Raw genomic sequence first — 23,109 nt, forward strand, 5'->3', positions numbered from 1 at the left:
CCTTTAGCTCTTCTCTTTCTCTTATTCCAATAAATGGGGGAAATGGCTCATCTCACAACATTCTCTTTGCTACTGATTTTGTTTCAGGATCCTTGGCCCAGTTTGTGCTGACTCAGTCGCCCTCAGCATCCGCGTCTCCTGGGCAAACGGTTACGATCTCCTGTGCCAGGAGCAGCGGCAGCATCAGCGATAGCTGGAATTCCTGGTACCAACAGAGCCCTGGCCGAGCTCCGGTACTGATTATATATCAGGATAGCAAGCGGCCCTCAGGGATTCCAAGTCGATTCTCCGGTGCCATTGACAGCTCTGCCAATGCTGCCACTCTAACCATCTCTGGGGTCCAAGCCGACGATGAGGCTGATTATTACTGTTCTGCAGGGAGTCACAGTGATTCAGACACATGAGGAACTGAGACAAAAACCGCCCTTCCTCTGACCCATGCTGTGCTCTGTGCAGGCTGGTGGTGCCGAGCTCCTGAGTTCAGTCCACTTTCAGAAAGGGAAAACAGAACGGGAAACTCTGTTTTTGTTTCTTTTTGGAGAACGAACGTTGATTTGGTCCATGAACATCAACACCAGGAGATTCTAGATCTTGTGAAATATCCCGCTGGATGCTCAGTGCCTGAATCTGAGCAGGAGCCTGTGATCCGGACGGCAGCGGTGGCCTGGTTTTGTGTTTGCCAAAGGCCCTGGACAGAAACAGAAAAAACTGGACTCCGACTCCCCCACCCTTCCTGGCCCCGGCCTGTGGCAAGGGGAAGCACTTGCTGGCAGACCCCTTTCCATGGCATGGTTACAGTCATAGGCCCAGGTGCAGGGCTTTGGGGCTGACCAACCCCTGGGGGAAGGTGAAGCCAGCCCCACACCCCGCATCGCCATGGCAACGTCTCCCAAAGAAATCAGCCTCGAGCCCAGGCCGCTCTCCTGACGGCAAAGGGCAGCACCGCCAGGACTTCACTTTCCCCAACGCGCATGTGCAGACGCCCCACGCTCATAGGCTTGTTTCCGCCCTCCCCCGGGGCCGCGGTTTCACGTGTTTCACGCTCTGCCCTGTGATTGGCTGGGCGGGTCACTCTCTGTCTCTGCGCGCCGGCTCCCCCGGAAGCGGCGACTCGAGCGGAGCTGGGGGCAGGATGGTGAGCGGAGCGGGGCGGGGCCCGGCCGCGCTGTCTCTGAGGTGGCCCGGGCCGGGGGGGCGCAGCTGGAGAGGCGGCGCTGGGGGCTCGCGGCCAGAACCGGCCCCGGGCGGTGGCCCAGCAGGGGCTGGGCTGTGTGAGCTGGGCCGGGCCGGGGGGGCTGGGCCGTGTGAGCCGGGGGGCTGGGCTGTGTGAGCTGAGCTGGGCTGGGGGGGCTGGGCCGTGTGAGCCTGGGTGGGGGTTGGGGGCTGGGCTGTATGAGGCGGTGGGGCTGAAGTGTTTTCTTCTCCTGGCTCTTATCCCCCTCTTCTCATTCGCTGTAAACATGTAAATAAATATCCTGCTGTGATAGCCTGCATTCCTCATTGGCAGCTGCACAAACGCAAGTACAATAGTAGCCCTGCTGGCAGAATCTGAGTTTGAGAAGCTGCAGGGTTTCTAGGGGTCTGACTCTATTTTGTATGCTGGAGCGGCCTCTTGTGCTTCAGTAATCTTCAAACTGCTGTCAGTGGCTTATGTGTTCGGAGTCTTTTTGTCAAATGGTCAGATCATCCAGAGTAGAAATGAATTTTGTTTTTAATCCCTCCTGGAATCTTCTTACTAATGGACAGTCAGTAAGAACAGGACAAACAGCTGTTGAATGTCTCTCACTCCTTTTTTGTTGATGTAGTAATTTTAAATACTTTTCATGATCCCTGACCTCGAATAAGCTGGTGTTAGTATTAGGAGACCTTCACATCCCACATCGATGCAATAGCCTGCCAGCTAAATTCAAAAAACTGCTGGTCCCAGGCAAGATCCAGCACATCCTCTGCACCGGAAACCTCTGCACCAAGGAGAGCTATGACTACCTCAAGACACTGGCTGGGGATGTTCACGTTGTCCGAGGGGACTTTGATGAGGTAACGACCTCTCTCTAAACAGTGTCTCTGTGTGTGTGTCTAGCATGCAGGGGTAACATTTGAATGACTTTCTCTAAACCGCTTCACTTCAGTGTCATTAAGATGGCGTTAGTCATTCTTGCTTTGGGTAACATGCTGGGGACAAGAAACAGAGTATTATGTGATTATGAGATCAATGACTTTTAAAAGTGTAGTTTCTTCCCTCTCCCTCCTCCCCATACACAACAAGACTAAAGCCACCTCTTGGATTTGTGCATGTTTGTGTAATGCAGTTCATATCATTGTATTTGAGTCATATCTGTATAAAAATAGCTAGTCTTCTGGCTCTGTTTTCCCTCACTATTGCCAGATTGAAGACCCTCTGATCTGATTTGCTGCTTTTGCAGAGATTGTGTGATTTTTTTTTTTTTTGGTAACGCTATGATTCAGGCTAAGTTTTTGTCACGGATATTTTTAGTAAAAGTGGGGGACAGGTCACGGGGAAATAAACAAAAATTCATGACAGCCAGTGACCTGTCCCTGACTTTCACTAAAAATATCCCTGACAAAGGCGTAGGTGGGTTGAGCACCTACTGCTGCTGGGGCTCCTGGGTCCCCCACTGTTGCGGTGGGCGGGATCTCCGCGGTCCCCCTGCCCCTGGGGCTGGGCTGCTGCAGGGTCCTCTGACTGCGGCTGGGGGCTGGGCTGGGAGCTGTGCCGGGTCCCGGCGGTTGGGAGCTCCAGCCCCAGGACGGAAAATGTCACGGCGTCAATGGAAGTCAGGGACTCCATGACATAATCGTAGCCTTAAGTCTCATTAAGCTTGGAAAGTTCAGATTTTTGTCGGTAAATGTTAAACATCAATTTCACCATATACACAAAATAAGCAAAAAATATTTCCATTGATGATCATCAAAATTTCCAGCTAGGCAAAATAAGAAAAATGCTGCTTGAGAACTTATTAGAGTTTGATTTTCAAGATATTTATTTTGTATATGTTGATGTGATGATGGCAGCTTGTGTTTTAACTGGTATAAAGCTTTAACTTCTGGAATTTCAACATACACTGTAATTAAATAATTGTCTGACCCCTCCCCCCCAAAACTTCGTGCTACTGTAAAAATAAACATTGATATCCACCAAAATGATAAAAAATATTGAATTCTGCCAAGCCTATCTGTATTTAACACTATTTTGGAACAGTAGGGTAATACCATGTTAAGTGTTTCTGTAAGTTTAGCCCATTCCCACCAACTTCGAGTCTGTTCCTTGCAAAAGAATGCAGTTGACTCCTGCCTGGATATGGAGCCAATGTTGAGTGGATTCTGCATGATGAAGCTGGGAAAAACATAGTTGCCCGTAAAGGCATTACCCCGTCATTTGCCCAGAATGAATAAATGCAAATGGACTTTCTACTGGTGAAGGAGTATATGTAACCTGCTCTGTGTGTTTATTTTTAGAACCTGAATTACCCAGAACAGAAAGTTGTAACTGTTGGGCAGTTTAAAATTGGGCTGATCCATGGCCATCAGGTTATTCCATGGGGTGACACGGCCAGCCTGGCACTGCTGCAAAGGCAGTTGGATGTGGACATTCTGATTTCAGGGCATACACATAAATTTGAGGCATTCGAACATGAAAACAAGTTCTACATCAATCCAGGATCGGCCACGGGAGCCTATAATGCCTTGGAGATGTGAGTTAAATAAGTTTGGGGATCTTTATACTGCACGCATAATATCTGAGCACTTATTTTATATATGTATAGTTCTGATGCGCCCATGACGACGATACTTAGGTGTCTATATTAACTGTTTGTGGTTACAAGAAGCTTTGGATACCAGAACAATACTTTACCTCTTCTCTTTAGAAAGCTTAATATATGTAGTGCATTCTTGAATCATTTCTCAAGGATGGCTTAGGTCTAGTGAAGGAAATGCTGAAAATGGCTGCTCAGCATTTACACATGTGTTTGTTATTGTCTATTCCTTTTGAATCCTAGGACTGGAAAGTTCTGAAAAACTAAAGCCCTATATTAGTCTATATCAAATGGAATAGAGACGACGGTGGTCTGATTTTTCTGACATTCCCGTTTAGTGATATATTCCAGAGATGGGTCAGCTTCAGTGGGAAAGATATTTTTGGGACGGTTCCATGTTAACATAATGTCACTGCACTGAAATTCCCAAAAAAGTTTTGCTGTTGATTTCAAGGATTATTCTAGTGTAACTTCAAAATCCTTCTGCCTGGGATGAATTGTAGCTGCAGTTTCTCCAAGTGTTGTATTTCCCACTCTTCTGCAGTAGACCATACTCGCAATGCAATTTCTAAATCCGATTCCTTGGGACAGTTCACACTTTGTCAAAGTGAAGGTCTGTTAAAATCTAACTGCAATGCTGTTGCTTCTCTAATTGTCAGATACATGAACCAAAATGATTTTTCTTTCCAGAAACATCATTCCTTCGTTTGTACTGATGGATATCCAGGCATCCACCGTTGTGACTTATGTGTATCAGCTCATTGGAGATGATGTGAAAGTAGAAAGAATTGAATACAAAAAGCCCTAAAGCAAAACGTCCATGTCCACTGGTGCTTTTTTTTCCCGTTTCTCGTTCTTTTTTCCTGTCAAATCAACTAACTAAACAGTCATGATCCACAGACTTTAGTGCAACACTTTATTGGACAGTTTACACACTAACACAATCAGTTTTCACTAACTGCTGCTTGTAAACTTATTGTAAAGCATAACAGCATAAATAGTTTACAGTACATAATTTCCAAGCACACGTGTCACAGACTGAACTATCTTCTATGTATAAAATGGCTAAGCTTGTAAATATCCAGTGTTACCGCAGCTGTTAAAACGGACTGATCTCATATGCATGACTAGATTGTAGTCGTTTGAGACCGAACTTGTTACATAAATTATTCTAACCCTTAATATTTAAATAAACACTTATCTCCTCTATTTGTGTAGTTTGCCTGCCATGAATATATTTTTATAAGGAAATGCGTTGGGCTGGAATTAGAGCATAACTTCTCAAAGTGCTTAAAGACTATCGGAGCCATTAAGTACTCTTAATTTTTTTTAATAGCATTTATTCAACCTGCCTTTCTAATAGAGGTGACTGTGTAACAATTGACGTGGCCAGAGCAGATGAATAAGATACAGACCCCATGGTTAAAGTAAAAGGCGACGACTTTTCCTGTATTAGAAGATAGTTGCTGAACAGCTTCCTACCCAAGCTAAACTGCAGCTAATAGTCTGATTTATGTCCTTGCGTTAGCAATATAGGGCAAGTCAGTTCTGTAAAGAGGAAGCTTCCTGTTGCTTCTCCCCTGCTCCCATAAGCCAAACAAAGAATTTTTTCCATCTTTCTCCCTCTGTAATTCCTCTTGTAAGGGTTAAATGTGCCGGCTAGCACTATTTCAGTCTGTGCAAGGCACTGAAGTCCATTCCTTCCCTGCACTGCATGTCTAGTCTCTGCTACCATAGAGCTTTTAGCGTGGACACTACCCCTCCCCCACCCCGCTGTGCAGAGAAAAAGCTGCAAAGGCATCCCCTGAAATCATCCATAAACATGTTCGACTTGACCTCAGAGATCTATAGGCCATCTTCTCTGAACACCTAGGGGAAGCTTGTGAAATCTTTGGTTTCAGAGTAGCAGCTGTGTTAGTCTGTATTTGCAAAAAGAAAAGGAGTACTAGTGGCACCTTAGAGACTAGCCAATCTTGTACTGAATCACCACCAAAGTTTGGAGGTACTTCGCCATCTCACTGTTTCACATACTCCTGATCAGTCCAGTGGTTCTCTGCTTTATCTGCCTCCAAATGATCTGACCAGAGAATCCTCACATTGTCTAAGCAGAGCGAAATCCCTCTTTTTCCTGATGACTAGTGTGACAAAGTTGTTTTCTACCCAACGGGCCATGCTGATGAGCAATGGGTAAGAATGAAGAGTGCAGGAGCAGCAGTAGTGTGAGGCCCCAGTGAGTGATGCTGTGTCACTTAATACCAGAGCCATAGAGAAGAAGTTACTTTAATCACTGCCTCCTTGTCCTTTGCGTAATGTTTTCCCCTGTGCCTTGTTGTTGATAGCATTTGTGATGCCCAGTAAGTGAAATGAGATGCAGCAAACCACAGACTGCTGAAGTATCTTTGCATTAAGTGCTGTTGGTATTGTTCATGTTTCTTTTTCTTGAAGATTAATTTGAACAGAGTTTACATGGTTGACCCTCTTCTCCTGCACCTGTACAGAAAATAGATCTGCTATTATATTAATCTGAAATCACTAGGTGCCACACTCTCTCCTCAAATCCTTGTTCTTTGCTCTGCAGAAGGCTGCCTGTTCTGATTCATTCTCTGGTATAGGACACCTTTATCTCCCATCTCTCCCAAATCCATTGTAGTGATTTATTATGTGTATTACCATAGCACCTAGGAGCCCTAGGCATAGACCCCATTTTGAGAGCTGCTGTGCTAGCCTGTAATAGGGCTGTTGTTACAGGGAAAGCAGTGCCCAGTGGACACTTCACGTAAAGGTGGTTTCTAAAAGCTTTTTTGCTTTTTCTATGGTGGGGTAAGTGGAACTGGAAGTCTGTTAATCCCACCCAGTGAGGATTTCTAGACTCAAGCAAGTGAGCTGAGCATGAGATACGAACCTAATTCACAACAGAGACACCGAAGGATTTGTGCATTTTCTTCACGCCTCAGTTTAAAGGTGCAACTTCTTTCTCAGCTCCACTGAGAGGGTCTAATAATTTATCTGCTTTTCCTCCCAGGTCCAAATTATTCTCTTATTCTCCTCCTTCCTCCAGGGCATCGGGTCACTTTCCGTAGGCAAAGAGAGCTGGGGATGGCTTTCTCTGGGACCCATCAACACTGCCCCTTAGGCTAGGGCTGTGTGATCTGGAGGAATGAGCACAGGGCTGGGAGGCAACAGGGCCTGCGGTTCTGACCCTGGATTTGTCAATTACGTTGTGTGTAATTGGCCAGTCAATTCACTCCCTGTGCTGTGTGGGGGAATAATACTTCCCTAAGCACCCTGGAGGAGGGTTGGGACAAGTAATTACCTACCACTTCTATGGTGCTTTGAACGAGTAAATAATGATAAATATGTGCCAAGTGTTATCAATATGAGATGGGCAGAGGAATCACTAGTGCCAGAGGACAATGCTCCACTATTCGATTCCTGTTTTCTTGTATCTGAGCCTGTTAAAAAAACGATTCATTGTTACAAATGCCAGTTATTCCAAACTCTTGTTGTATGATGAAAACAAAGCCTTCTAAAGGCTTTATATATGGAGGTGGGGCAGAATTTGATATAAGGGAGACAGATTCATTTGTAGTTTTTCTTTGAAGCTGGCTGGGGAGTTCTCTGCAATGTTACAGGCAAAAAGGAAGGCAATTAGTTTGAAGATAAATGAATATCAGTTAACCCCTCTTTTTACCTGTCCTCTCTTCCCTCCCAACTGTAACTTGTAAAGTGTTTCCTGTTGTTTGATATTGGCCCATTATGCTTTGTCTGAGCTGGAGTTTATAATGAGCAAGTTTCTCATCGTGATTGAATTAGATTAATACGGGGTGACTCTTGTGCATTCTGCATTTCTAGTGTGAAATGAAGCTGGAGAATGCGCAGAGGAATTTTTGCTCCTGTGCACTTGGCAGGCACAAATATCTTTCCCTGGCCCTGTGTGTGTGTAATGGTGAGATCACTGGCAATTTTCCAGTGCAGCTACTGGGGTCAGTATTTTCTCAGCAGAGAGGATGTTTAGAATTCAGAGTGTGTATCACATAATGAAAAAGGAGCCTAATACATCCCAGGGGCCCTGAGGGAATTAAACTCCCCTCTTTCTCCAGTTCAAACATGCAGCTGATTTCTCAGGCCTCTTTCTTTACACTTTATATTTCCCAATTGTTTTCTTTCCCTATGACATTTTCCTCACCCAGAACCCTGCGTCAGCTGGGGCGCGTCTGCTCTCTGGGAGCAGGAGTTGTTAGTGGCAGAACCTTGATGCCAAAATAAGAGCCTGCCAGAAGCACGTCTAAGCCTGGCCACTCAGATGCTGATCCTGCCAGGCCTGGGTGGCTTCTGGAGAGCACAGCCCCCTCCGCTCCAATGGCAGTCACCAGGAATGGTGGAACTGGGCCACTCTAGAGTACTGCATTTTTTTGGGCCTACTTTTGAGTACAGAGTTACTGCTATTCTGCATACAAATTGGGTATCTACACACACAGATGACGAGTTGGGTGCCTAACCCACTGCATACACAACAAACATTTGGTGAGTACACAACTGTCGTTATTACACACGTAAGGAAAGGTGCACAAAATGCACAGGCAAAAATGAAAGCAGACTTCAGGGCTCAAATTCCTGAAAGTCAGTCCCCAGTTCGACTGGGCCTCAGGGAGTTGGGTCAGTTGCTGAGGATGATAATGAAGTAGAAGTTCAATATTGGGGGAACCTGACGTTTGGTACAATTTCAGGCAGTATAAGGGACACTCAGATACACAGTACAGTGTCTTATCAATAAAGGCAGTAATAAGGATAATGGAAACCTGGATCCTGCTCATCTGTCGTGGGTTCTTTCCTGAATTAGGATGTCCCTGGACACTGAGCATTTATATATATATATATAAGGGGAGAGTGACGCTATTTATCTGTCATGCTGATAAGTCAATATCCTCCAAAGGAAAAATTATGAACAGAGTCAAATTCTGTTCCCACTTGACATCAGTGGGGTTTCCTGGGTGTTATTAAGGGCAGGATTCTGCCACTCTGCTTAGCTGTACATTATAGTGGCTATAGGAGGGGAAGAAATGAAAGTTTACCAAGACCTTCCCTGCAAGGGACTTTTGTGTGAAGCTAGGAAATTTAGTCACCCCAGTATTAGAGAGTAGAAATCATGCTGCCCTTTTCTGTGTAATGGCCACGGTATTCCTGCAGGTTTCTATCAGGAAAAGTGAATGACCTCCCCTTTCTGTCCCACTGGGTTTGAATCCCTCAATAAAGAGAGCTTCCATTTAACTGCAGCTGCATTGAGGGGGGGGATGGAGGCTGTGAAATGCTACTGCAGCCACTGAACAGCGAACAGATTTGCATGAGCAGATTCTCCAGCTCTGGGGATTTAAGAGAGAATCGGAGGGTTCCAGCCAGAGACCCGTTTGCCTCAGGAAGCCGAGCGCATCTGGATTCCCACCATGGCCTGGGCCCCTCTGCTCCTCACACTGCTCACTTACTGCTCAGGTGTAATGGGGGGGAGGGTTTACACACAATCTGCTTTGATTACTTCCTTTATAACTCTCATTTGTTTTCAGTTTCTTTCTCCTTGATTCTATTTCAGTATGCAGCCAAAATAGAGGGTTAATTGTGATAGATTAGTTCCTGTCCTCCTTGCTTCAAGGGCCAGCTTGCAGCCCACGCTGACCCAGCCACCTTTAAATTCAGTGTCCCCAGGCAATGCTGCGAAACTCTCTTGCACTCTGAGTAGTCAGCACGATGGCTATGTCATCTCCTGGTACCAACAAAGGGACGGCCAGGTCCCTCCGTTTCTTTGATACAATGCTAGCACCAAAGGAGATAGTGTCCCAGATCGATTCACTGTTTCCAGCTCCGAAGCCGTTCGCTATTTAACCATCACCAAGGTCCAGCCAGAGGATGAGGCCACTTATTACTGTGGTGTACATCACGGCAGTGGTAGCAGCTATGGGTAACCCACAGTGATACAGTCAAAGGGGAACTGAGACCAAATCCTCCCTACACTCAGCCTGTGCTCTGCTGGGAACTGTGCACCATACATGGCTTGGGTTACTCATAAGCCTTTATGTTGTAAGCCCAAAGAAAAGGAGAACAGTGGTGGGCGGGGGAAGGGATTTGCTGGAATCAGCTGTGTTTGTGCACAAGAGCAGAGCAGATGACACCCTGTAAGTGCCCAGAAAAAAGAATACAGAAAAGAGGGTGTTGGTAGTTACTGCGCATAGTCAATAGCTATGGGTGGCCCATCGCTGAGTGACAGTTCTAAATGTCTCAACACGGTAGAGCCAATTGGAGATGGAGAAGCAAAGTAGCATGTATCTCTCTGTGTGTTTATATGTGAGCTGGTCGGAGTTCCTGTGGCTGGATGATGGGAGATGGCATATAACTGCCTCAAGGGATGGGTCTCAGAATCTGTAACGTTGTGGCTGTACTTGCGTGTTACGCCAGTCTCTAAGTATTAGGGAAGCCCTTCATAGAAATCGGGTATGGTCCACCATGAACCCAGAGGGAGTGCTAGAGGGGAGCTTTTGTTATCCAAGAGGCTACAGATTGTGTGGAAGCCATGCTTAGTTCTGAGCTAGTTACTTTAAATTGGGATTCTATCTCAGTTATTCAGCTATAGAAACAAGGCAGAACTCAATTAGATGAGAGTTAATAAATCAAAGTTTAAATAGTCTGACCCGAGGTTTGACTCTGCATAGGGCTTTCTGAAAGTCGTGCAACGACAGAGCTCTGCCCTGTACTCCAGCAAAGAATTGAGCTGAAGTGGAGAAAGGGATTATATTAGTAGCTGTACATAATTTATCCCAATATCCCAGTTACACCTGGGTTTCTGCTTCCAACAGATCAGCTGATTGTTCACTGAGAATTCCACTTCCTCCTCGCTATTTAACAGGGAACTTCTCTTCCTGCTCCCCCTCCACCCTCTGCAGAAGGACAAACAGCTGTTGCCTGTTTCCTCCCTGCACTTGCTCTGAAGGGTTTTGTGGACAGCTCTCCCCGCTCAGTAACCGGGAAAGGCGAGTTATGAATTACACACATGAGGTCTCGTTCACCTCTCCGATCGAGAATTAATATCTTTGTGGTGTCAGTTCAGCCAATATAGTTCATGGCATCTTCTCTGCTTTGATTTTCCTGGTTTGATATTGCCCCTGGATGTTTGTTCCTTTCTATGTGAAGTTTCTGGATCTCGCAAACCACCTGGGTCCCAGAGGCCCATCAATGACAAAGAGGAGTAATCTGTCAGTTCCCACAACCCCACTTCCCAGATCTCTCATCAGGTTCCATTCAAATGGTTAGTTTGCAAATTAATGAATATCAGTTCACAACCTTTCTCCTGCCCCCCTTTACCCTGCCTCCCCACCCAAATGTAAACGTTTAGGCCGGGATATTCAAAGCTGTCTAAAGGAGTTTGCCACCCAACCCCACTGAAATCCTCCATGACTTGGAATCCTAACTTCTTTAGACTTACAGCTGGTCAGAACATGGAATTTTTTCCACTGACCATTCCAACTTTTTGTCAAAATCCCCCCAAATTTCCAGTTTTCAGCCGCAAATTTTCTTTTTTCCAACCAAAATAATCAGCATTGTTTTGAGGAAAGAAGACACCACCCGTGAAAAGTTTTGTTTATTTGAAAACCCCATTTTCCATCACTAGAACGTTTTTGAGCTGTCCTACTTAGGCTCCTTTGGACGCGCCAGCCGTATACAATGAACTGTAACCTTACACTGTGTGACCTGATCTGGTTTTAAGCTCCTGGGGCAGATGTCAGCGCCCTGTATGGTGTGTAGCAGGCATTCTGAGTATGTGTGCCAGCACGATAGAAAGTAATCAGCACCATAAAGGGAGGCTGTGCAATGTTCGGTAGCAAGCCAAAGAAATAACTCTTCAATCAAACACAAACAAATGCCAGAGTGCACTGAACGAGATCCGTTATGATGGATGCATACCCAGTTCAGCTGGACCCGAGGCAACTGTACCTGTGGAAAGAGCCCCAAACGGGGAAGCCTTATAGAAATCCCTAGGCATGTTAACCTTGGAGCCAGTGTTGCTCAATGGCCAACAGGAAAACACAGAATCATATTGGGCCTGTTGAGATGACATTGCTGTGGATGGTGTGAATCTGTATGACAGCATGACGTGATCTCACACAGCATGGGGCGGGCAATGCTATGAAAAATCCACCTCAGTGATTGAACGGATCACTGCAGAAGCAATTGCTATGAGAACAAGAGGCCTGTGATGCAAAGCTCAGACAGCAGAGAGCATTGGTCTGTGGTTATTACTATTATTATTAGGAACATGTAAGAACACCCACTGGGATCAGTAAATACCTACCTCTGTCATGTGGCCAGGTATTGACCTTGCCACCTGGACCAAGAATCTGGCACGGGAGAAAGAAAATCAAGTCGTCCGGTATATTGCCACCATGCCAGGGGTCCTTGTTACGGCTCTGAATTTCTGGGATACACGGAAGGAGGCAGTCGTGCAGAGCAAGGCATTTGTCTCCTGTGCACGTGGTAGCTTTGATCAGGTTCGTTAGCTCCAGGCCACTCTGTGCATTATGCACAGAGAATATACACACCCCAAGATCTTTCCTTGCCCAATAGTGATGTGCATAGGACACTGTTAGTGAAATCTCTAGCAATTCTCCAATGCAGTTAGCTGATGGAGAGGGGTGTAAACACTTTCCCAGCTTAGAAAGGGTAGTTAGGATCCAGGGTGTGAAACCCATAATTAAAAATGAGCCTAATTCACCCCAGGGGCCCTGAGAGAATTAAACTTCTCCTTGTGTCCAGTCTGAGTGTGCAGCCTATTTTTCAGGTTCTCGTTCTTTACATATTTTCTAAAGTTGTGCTTTCTATGTTGTGTCCCCCTCACCACCATCCCTGCCATTGACCGGAGCACATCAGCTCCCTGGGATCAGGGCATTGGCAGGGATGGAACTGTGCCTCTGGAATTTGGTTCTGCCAGGAACACATCTGAACCCAGCCAGTGAGCGCCTGATCCTGCAGGGGGCTGAGCAGCTCCTGGGAGGTGCCAAAGCCCAGAGCTCCCACTGCAGGCCCTGGAAGTGAAGGGCAGGCAGTGCCTTGCTGAATCAGGCCCACGTGGAGTACTACAGAAGATGCATCTCTCTGTCCACACTTCCCACTGTCCACAGACTTCCAAACCCCAACCATTTAGCCTCTCATTATAAAAAGCAGGGGCCCTTTAAAGGGCTTGTTTATTGCCTGGATTAGTGCATGTCATCCACTTCAAACTGGTAACAATGGTCCAAATTCTGCTCTTGCTTACAGCCCTGGTTCAGTGGCCTTCCATGTGGGTAATCAAGTGCTGAATTTAGCCACTGCTTCCAGCTGCAGCTGTATATTATAGCCTTATATTGTAAGAAGACTGCATAGTCTAGGGACTACAGGAGAGGAAGACATGAAACCTTCCCTGCACAGGACTTTCTTGTGGCACTAGGAAGTTATTTATTCTCCCCAGTACAGCAGAATTCATGCTGCCCTTTCCTGTGTGGTAGCTAGGATACCTCCGCAGGTTTCCATCAGGAAAAACAAATGATTCCCCTTTCTGTCCTCTCTGGGTTTGAGTGCCCCCGAGAGCTGAGCTCCCATTTAAGAGTTTTTGCGTTTCTCAGGGGGACTGCAGCCAGTGTGCAGGGGGCAGATTTTCATGAAGGGGCCATTCTCCAGCGCTGGGGGTTTAAAAGAGAATCGGAGGGTCTCGGCCACAGACCCTGTTTACCTCAGGAAGCCAAGCTTGTCTGGATTCCCCACCATGGCCTGGGCCCCTCTGCTCCTCACGCTGCTCACTTACTGCTCAGGTCAGCTAGGAGGGTTGACTTGTCCCAAAACTTTGACCAAGTACTGTGATTATTTTGTTGTAAATTCAGACCAATCAAATGGTTTTTTGGACCATCTCTGCTGTTGAAATGTAAAAGCAGCAGATCAGTGGTCTGAGATTTTCAAAACATTCCTGGGGATTAATCTTGGCTTGTGCAGCCAAATTTCTTGCTGTCCTTTGAACATCCCTACCATGAGACTTCGTAACAGATAATGGGATGTGGGGATACTCGTCATTTATATAGTCCTGTTTTTATTCTTGTTTAGGTTCCAGTTCACAGCCGGTGCTGACTCTCAGCTCTCCTCAGAGTCTGTGTCGCCAGGACAAACAGCCAAACTGTCATGTGCCACGAGCAGTGGGTACAGCCTTAGCAGTTACAATCTGTATTGGTACCAACAGAGACTTGGCCAAGCCCCTCGTTTTGTGCTGTCCGGTACCAGCAGCAGAGGTGATGGGATCCCAGACCGGTTCACTGGTTCCTGCTCTGGCAATGTTGGTTATTTAACCATCACCAATATCCAAGCAGAGGATGAGGCTGATTATTATTGTGCCATGTGGTATGGCAGTGGGGGAGTGTCCCACCATGATAAAGTCATATGGGGAACTGAGACAAAAACCTCCACTGCCCTTCTTCATTGTGCATCCTGTTTTGAGTCCACTGGATAGGGAGTTTGGTCTAAGAGGGAGGCGGAGTCAAACTATTCCTCCAAAGAGATATTTTCAAAACGATTCGTTCAGATTATTCAGCAAAATTTTAATGAACGGAAACATTCAAAAAAACCGGTGCCTTGAACCGTTCTCAGCCAGAACAAGGAGCTAAATAGGAAGCAAAATTTGTCATGAATGAATCGTCCAGCTCTGCTGAATGGGAGTGGTTGATGGGAGTCACAAAGCTGAAATTACAAGCTCGAATTAATGTGCATCGTTATCAATAACTAGGAGATTGGGTTGAAGTGAGCCTGTGACCGGAGCTGGCGAAGAGACCACCCCCTGCGACTCCCAGAAGTGAATCCAAGAAAAGGTTCCATGTGGGAGAAATGTCTTTGAAAAGCTCTTGTCCATTACCCAGTTGTAGACATTTTGAGGAAGTGAGGAGCAACTGTGTGAATCAGAGCAGGCCAGTGGCTGGCAAAGATTGACGTCGTGATAGTAGGTGATGGAAGGTGTTTAACAGAGGGTGAACCCTGGAATCATTATGTCTGGGAAGGACTTTTGTGAGATCTGGCTGGAACAGTAAAAAGTGTTGTTCTTAAGTGCTGTTCTGCTATTTCCCAGCCATGCTATTTTGCACCCATCATTTTAATCACACTGCGTTACACACACTGTTAGTCTCATCACCAGCTTGCCATAATCATTTAATTGGTTGAAATCACTGATAAAACTAAGAACATCTGGCAACTTTTGGCTGCCAGCTGTGAAGCTTGTGACACTGCAGAAATAGACTGGCAGATGCCTTTTCAAAAGCGGCTTGAGGGATGTATATTGTCAAATGAGGCTGTTAGGGGCATGGGAGGCATTCCAGCAAGAACTGCAAGCCAGAATACAGAAGTCCATTCCCAGAGCATTCTTTGTGTCCTGCAGGTTTCACACTTCAGTTCTGAGGGCTCCTTGTTTGGTGTAATCTAGACAAAGGTTCTCCAACTTTGTCACGGGGGGACCACATCTGAATGGAGAGATTGTCTTGTGGGATATTTTGCCTCCCATTCATGATTGTGATGACCACCTCCCCTCCGATTTGTGATCAATAGTGTCCCTGTGGCAACCACACGATGATGGTTGACATGGAAATGCAAAAGAACTGAATGTATTTATAGCAATTTTGATGCAATTTAGCACCTAGAAACCAGGAGGAGGAGTCAGCACCATGTGGCCAGCCAGCGCTCCTCTCACCACCAGTGAGCATTCCAGGCACCGCAGTTTGAGAGCTGCTGATCTAGACTGTGCTTGTCATTTTCCTAAGCTCCTCCCTGTCCCGGAAGATTTAGCGATCCCTGGTTGTTTTTCAAGATTGGCGCTGGAAATGGTGCCCCATGTCTCGTGAGTGCCCCCATGTGTCAGGGCCCAATGTTGCAGACATCTTTGTCTCCAGTGCCTGTCCCAAAGTCTCAGTGATCAGCCCTCCAATCTCCTTTCTCGTCTCGCCCAGCTCTGGTATAGAGCGCTGGCCCCTCAGGCTGCTCCCTGAGGTCGCTGCTCTCCTGTGGACTCTGGCTCAGGCCCCTGTGCTGAAGCCCCTTTGCCCTCAGTGGCTCCAGACTGATCTCTCTCCTTTCTATCAGGCCCTGGTGTCCAATAAGTTATTACCTGGTGCACCCCCAGCCCTCTGGCAGAGAAGTAACTAATTAGGTACATCTGTTGCACCTGTGCCATAATTCATTGACTATTAATCCCTTTCCAGCCCTTGAGGGGGTTTCACCTCATCACAGAGGCATATTAAGCTGTATTCTCAAAATTCCTTCAGCCAGGAGTGACTGGCTGGCCCTGTCTATCACAGCTATTGCAACGGATGTTGCAACAAAGCTGGTTTATTCTAGCATCAAGATAAAGCGCTAGGAGAAAGGTGCTCCAGTGAACTGGATAAGAGCAAACAGCTATCTTCACTTGGTGGTTTATTCTGAATATATGCAATTGCAGAATGTCCTTTCCTGAGGCTCATTCTTATCAAGAATAAATGACGTCCTAATGACACGGAGGGCTCCATGCACTCTGCGAAGCTTCATTCCCGCAATGGGTGGTGCTCTGTCTCCCTGCCAGGTACTGAATAGCAGCCGGCATAGCCAAACTGTTCTAACTAGCCCAGGCTTTGGGACACAATTCATGGCCCAGGGGTTAATCCCATCATTGGTGGGCTTTGCTCTCCTGTCCAGTGCTGGGAATTGTCACACACACATATGTATGAGGTTTCTGTACAGACCACATCACTCAGCCAGCTGCATCTTTCCACTCCCTCAAGCAGCTCAGGGAGGGGATGGCGTTGGAAGAACCCAGCAGAAACCAGATTCCTCAGCATGCCCTGCCTGCACTGAGGAATGCTCAGTTTATTGTGACACCAAGTTCCGGCAAAACCCCTGGGGTCTGTCACTCCGTGCAATCAGTATGCATGGTCGGGAGCTAATACACTTCAGTGACTCCCTGCCACAGTGCAGTCAGGCTGGGTACTAATTATCATTTAACTTCTATACTGTGGCCTCGTGGCCAAGCAGCTTGGGGCTCCATTGGGCCAGGTGTTGCATGAACAGAGAGTAAATGACAGCCCGTGCTCCAAAAAGCTTGCGGTCTAAAAGCCAACACACAGCAGGTGGGATGAGACAAACAAGTGGCCCGGGGTGGGGGAGACCAGGTCAGAAATCTAACAGGCTGTGTGCGCCATCCTTAGCCGGTCAGGAGCAGTGATCACATCACCGGTGAAATCAATGCCATGTAGGGGGCATGCTGGGAGGGGTCAGCGTTGGCCATTTGAAATGGTGGTGGGAGTGCAGAGATTAATCTGGTCACAGCAAAGAGGGCCAAGTGAGCTTGTGGTTTTGATTTACCAGCAATCTGAATTGCCCGTGCAACTGGGATCCTGATTCCGTGGAGGGAGCAGGAACAAGGGGAGGGCTGCACCAGGGCTGCAATCCCCTAATTCTCCTATTGGTAATGCCAGGTTACTGCAATGCAGAGAGGAGGGAAACACAAGTCCCGAGTGGCTAGGATTTTTCACAGGGATTGCTCAGTGGCTGTACTCAAACTAGGCTGTATGCTCTTTGGGGCGTGGTGTGTGTGTGTCTTTTTGTCCTGTATTTGTACAGTGCCTAGGACAATTGGGGCCTGGGCTCTGACTAGGGTACCAATTCAGATGATAAACAATAATAATAATAATTACTCAGGTGGGGACGTGAGCTCAATTTATTGTCCCTCCCACTGGCAAAGAGGCAACAGAGGCAAAGCCAAGGCTCATAGATTCTAAGTCCAGAAGGAACCACTGTGACCATCTCGTCTGGGCTCCTGTAGAACTCAGGCCATAGAACTTCCCCACACTAATTCCTAGAGCCGAGTTTTTAGAAAAACATCCAGCGATAATATAACAAGAGACGAGCTTTTAAGCCACACATACCTCCTCTTCAGTCCTGTGTAAGCTCAAAAGCTTGTCTCCCTCCCCTACAGAAGTTGGTCCAATAAAAGATATTACCTCGCCCACCTTGACTCTCTAATAGCCTGGGTCCAACATGGCGACAGCAACACTGCGTCTAATAAGGTATGTCCTTTTTGGTTCTGGCCTCTAGGATGCAATGTCTGCCCATTATACTGTGTGTGGCTGGTACTGATGAGCACGTCCCTGGTGTGTGATGGAATTAGATCAGTGCAGGGCAGTTCGGTGCTCTCTGTGCATCTTCTGCGAACAGAAGCAGGCGAATGTGCAGAGGAGGAAGTTTTGCTCCTGCATGCATGGCAGGTTTGATCATGAAGGTATTCGCTTGCTCATCATGCACAGAGAACACTCGCATATGCATATCCTACCCCGCACAGCAGTGCTGTTTGTGTAATACTGTTAGTGAGATCACTGGCAATTCTCCAGTGCAGTTAGTCATTGGGAGAGGGGTATGTGCCCAGTACAGAGAAGATTTTTAACATCCAAGGTGTGAATCCTGTAATGAAAAATGGGCCTAATTCTCTGCAAGAAAACAAAGAGAATTAAACTCCCCTCTCTCTCCAGTTTAAATGTGCAATGTATTTCTCAGGTCCTCATGCTTTAAACATATTTCCCAAATTAGTTGTTTTACTCTCATTGCTCCATCACTGTGGCCCCTGCAATGGGCTGGGGGTGCCTCTGCTCAGTGGGGGCTGGACATTGTCTGGGGTGGGACTTTGACTCTGCAATTAGGTCCTCCAGGAATAAGTCTGAGCCTGGACACTGAGGCCCTGATCCTGCTGGGGGCTGACCAGCTCGTGGGAGGTGCACAGCACTCTCAGCTCCCACTGCAGGCATCGGGAATGGAGAGTGCTCTGCACCTGGTGGAATTGGACCAGTCTGGAGCACAACATAGTCTCTGCTCTTATGTGTGTTTGTTGGGTGCGCTTGTCCACACAGACACTGCAGTTGTACATGAATCCGTATCTGTGCACACAAATGACTAGACTGGGGCCTGACTATCCATCTCCTTCCATAGCAGGGATGTGTGTGTGCAGCGTTGGGAATTACGTATGCAAAGCAGGTGCACAAATACAAGGGCAAGTGTAAATGCCGGCCGAGTTCAGGTTTCAGCTTTTGGAAAGTCAGGCCCCAGGAGTATAGACTGTTCCTCTTTTCTGGTCCCCTCGGGGCAATTGGCTCAGGTGCTAAGGGGGGGTCATGAAGTAAATGCTCTTCATTGTAGGGAAGTTGCTATTTGGTGTCACGCCAACCTGTATAAAAGGCCCCCAGTCAAACTGTGGGGGGCCTTATTAATACATGGCATCATAATAAGTGTAACAGAAACCTGGGATGTCTCCTGCTCAGCTCCAGGGGCTTCTTGCCAGATCCAGGAGCTCCCCACACGCATTGAGCATCTATTTGTGTGAGGGGAAAGAGACACTCCAGGGCTCCAGCTACATTCCTCCGTCAGGGCAATCAGTCACCATCCTCCACTGAAACAACTGCCAGCCAGGCCGAATTCTTCTCTCAGGAGACTTCATTCGGGCTCTGTCCAGGGTAGCTGGTCCCTGGGGGTAGACTCAGCCCAGCGCCCTGGAGCAGAGCAGGTAGGGCCAACCCAGTCAGTTAGAGGGCTGGGCTACAGCTGGGCCTATTAAGGGCTGATAGCAGGTAATGAGCTGAGCCAGGCTGTGCTGGGGGGAGGGAAAGTCGCTGTGGAGAAGAGCTAGTGTCTGTGGTGGGCCCCTGGGGCAAGGGGCCTGGGCTCAGAGAAGCAGCCCTGGGGCGGCTGCTCCTGGAAGGGAGCAGAACGGACTGAAATGAGGAAGCTGCTCGGAACAAGAGAGCCAGAGACCCTGGGAGGGGTGGCCCTGAGGCTAAGGGATGAGTTAAAAGACTGTTTGTTTGCTAACTTCCGCTATGGAAAATAACCCTCCTTGCCAAGGGCTGGGTGTGGCAGCCCTGCTTTGGAGTTTGGGGAGTAGCCTGGCCTGATGACAGGTTCCCAGGGGGTAAAGGAGAGAATTGTGGCCCTGGGGCTACTGTATTTGACAGGGATTCTAAAGGAGAAGCAAATGAAAGTTTCCCAAGAACTTCCCTGGGAGCCCAGGTGCTAGGTGGTGCCTCAGCACTAGGGTGTGGAATTCCTGCTGCACTTTTCTGTGCAAGGGCTGGAGTCTGACAAATAGCTTCTAAGGCAAGACAAGCAGAAGCTGAAATACCCCCACTCTGCATGGCTAGTCTGGAAGGGGGAGAAGGCCTTTGACAGCAAGGAGACTGGGCTTTTTTTGAGCTAGTCAGACAGTTCTTTTCAGTTTCACTGAAGAAGAATCTCTGTGTTTATTGGGCTCTCACCACGATATAACAGTTCCTTCTCACACTCACGAACCCTGTGTAACAGGCTGCTGGGGACACCCAGAGCGGTGAGCCACTGTGTTAGCCAAGAGCGAGCTCTGCTGGAGATTAGACTGTGCATCTACCTGCCACCCCAGTCTGTCTTCCTCACCAGAAAACTCCTCACGGCTCTCCCAGCCCAAACCTCACCCAGCAGATAACAGACAGTGAATGGCAGCCCTGGGCCTCCTCAGAGACCTTTCTCTGCAATGCAGAGCTCCTGCCACTGTACGCTCACAGAAGATATCAAGTTTGGTGCTCTTTTAAAGAGTCAGTACATCCCAGCTTATTAATTTAACTGGGATAAATACACTCTTCCCTTCAAATGCAGCCCTGAATTGTTTTATAGTAAAAGTAACCAAGTTTATTAAACAAATGCAAAGTAGAAGGAATAAATGCAAAAAGGGTTACAAACAAATGTAAAAATACTTTCTCATGGCTTAGACCTCACTTAATAAGCCCCTGTCTTTGTTCAAAGTAGTTTCCTCACCAGTCTTCCCTTCCCCAGCAATAGCTGGCTAGCTCTCAGCTAGGATCCCAATGGAGCCGAGGCGCTGGTTTTCCTTGTCTCCTCAGCGGAAGGATAACTGAGGCATTTGCTTCCCCTCTCTGTATTGTCCAATAAACCTTTGAATGTATCCTTCTGACATATATCCCAGATAAAGTTCCTGTTCCCTGCTGGGTATGGACACTGCGCCATCTGGTGTAGGCTGCATGTTGCCTCCCCCACACCCTACCACTAGTGACTTTTACAATGCAGTGTCTCCTCCTGCAAACCTGATAGAGGTTTGATACAAATGGATAGACCCTTGAATCTGGCCACACCTGGTTCGAGGTGTTGGCCTCTTTCCTTTGGAGAAACCCTATTCATCAACTGCTCCTGCCATATCTGGTTTAAACACCACAGGCTTTAAAGCACAATATCCATGAGTATCTATAATACATAAGTCTTTGTCCCACTGAACTGAACAGTGGTTTTATCATTTCTTTCAATGGGACCAGGATTTGAGCCCTGCAATGCAGTGTTCCTGCAGCAATGAAATTCAGTTATAATCCTAAAGGAAACATTCCTAAATCCAGTTCCCAGATACATGCTGTGAGAGGAGGTAGTTTGAGTCTATTAAATACCAGCTCATTCTTCAGTGAAAACCCAGTGGAACTCAGAGCCTGCACAGCTGGGTGTTAGATCCCAGAATTCAGGCGTTTCACACACAGGCAGAGTCAGGGTAGGAAAGGGACGGATCTGGCCACGATACGAACAGCCCTGGTAGGAAGGGCTGAGCCTGCAAAATGACCTGGTGAAACAAAACACAGAATCCTCATTGAGAGTAACTGATTCGTAAAGACCTCACCACTCGCCCCAGTCCTGTTGTACGTGTATCTGAGGAGTCACAGGGGTTCCCAAGTCCTAGCTATTCCTACATGTAAATATTGGCCCAGGAGGTGAGTTGTAGGGACAAAATAGCACACCGCCACACTCACAAATGGCAAACTGGGCTGTGTGTAGCTGGGCCCTGTAATGAATCTCTCAAACTCCAGAGATTGGAGAGAATTCAGTGGGATGTGAGAAGCAGCTGGATTTTCCCCAGGTGCTGTAGGGCAGTGTAGCAACATGGTTCAGCTATGACTCTGGACACAAGAGAGCGCGGTCTCCCTGCACTTGTGAACTGTTGGTAGTGAAATACAGTCAGTGTTTAATACACATTTACCTTCAAGGGTCTGTGCAGCAGGCTGTGGTGTTCAGAGAGCTGCATCTGTTCAAACCCCTCCTGCAGACACACTGGGTGGCGGAGGGATGAGACAGAGGGTTGACGGAACGCAGATGTATTGACTTATGTTGTAGATTTATGAACCACTTCTCAGTGTAACGACTGGATTTATATACACACATAAACCCGGACAAGTCTGGACACAACTGGTCCATCAGAATGTGAAGAATTGGCCCATTAGGAAAGGGTGAGCCTGTTGAATGAGCAAATTAAACAAGGCATCAGGGGGTTAACTTCATCCCTCAGCCAATACAGAGCTCCTAAGTGTGGGGGTATGAACCATACAGGCCAGAGTTCAGATTGCCTTAGATCCCATGGGAAAAAGCCCCTTATAAATATCAAAGGCAGAGGAAGGCCAGCAAGTGGTGTCTGGGGCTGAGAAGAGCCTTTCACACATGAAGGAAACATGGTTCAGTTTCCAGGCCATGTTAGGAAAGTGTGAGCCTGTGTTAACGGAGACCAAAGCCTCACCGAGACCCACTGAGTAGAAAGAACCTTCCTCTGCACACCCCCTTCCCCTTCCAGACCCTGCCTTGTATTTGTCTGATGAGTTACAGGGGGTGCCAGGGCCTTTGAAGTCCCTTGATGTAAAATATTAGAACTCACAAGGAGGCTGAAGGCAGCCATATTCATAAGGCCAAAGCTGGGCTGCATGGAGCTGGGAACTGGAATGAATCTCTCCTTAAACTCCAGAGACTGGAGGGGATAAAATGGGATTTGAGATACACCTGGATTTTCCCCATCTATACTTCTGCATGTGGTTCAGTTCTGACTGTGCACCAGGGGGTGCTGTCACGCTGCACTTGTGTTCTGAATAGTTTCTGGGGAATAAAGTAAGGATATAACACACATTTGTCTTCAAGAGTCTGAAGCACAGACTGTGATGTTTGAACAGCTGTGTCCTCTCAGATCCCTCATTCAGACCGAGTGGTGGGGGAGGAAGAGAGACAGAAGGTTTGAGGCACCCAAATGTACTGATTTAGGTTGCAGAATTATGAACTACTTCTCAATGGAATTGCTAGGTATTTCTTTCCAAAGTATGTTTTTCATTACATGTAATTTAACAGACATTCCATTTAATGCTGAACACCTCTGCAAAATGTTGCCCAGGTATGTCCTTCAGAGATGGCTGCATAACTGTGATTGTTACGTATCTGTATTACTGTAGCCCCTGGGAGGACAGGTCATGGCCCAGGTCTCTGTTGTGCT

The 23,109-nt window shown here is 47.3% G+C and overlaps 2 protein-coding genes across 2 annotated transcripts in view; both read left to right on the forward strand.

Annotated features, from left to right (window-relative positions):
• LOC140898990 (immunoglobulin lambda-1 light chain-like) overlaps window positions 1–23,109 on the forward strand; it is a 207,287-nt gene that overhangs the window by 14,892 nt on the left and 169,286 nt on the right. The window lies entirely within an intron of this gene.
• On the forward strand, window positions 1,034–4,985 carry LOC140898550 (vacuolar protein sorting-associated protein 29-like). Its single transcript, XM_073312501.1, has 4 exons — window positions 1,034–1,135; window positions 1,846–2,037; window positions 3,478–3,713; window positions 4,467–4,985. The coding sequence occupies exons 1-4, from the start codon at window positions 1,133–1,135 to the stop codon at window positions 4,582–4,584; spliced, it is 549 nt and encodes a 182-aa protein (XP_073168602.1). The 5' UTR covers window positions 1,034–1,132; the 3' UTR covers window positions 4,585–4,985.

Source organism: Lepidochelys kempii, chromosome 15 (genome assembly GCF_965140265.1).
Source record: "Lepidochelys kempii isolate rLepKem1 chromosome 15, rLepKem1.hap2, whole genome shotgun sequence".
Taxonomy (NCBI): Eukaryota; Metazoa; Chordata; order Testudines; family Cheloniidae; genus Lepidochelys; species Lepidochelys kempii.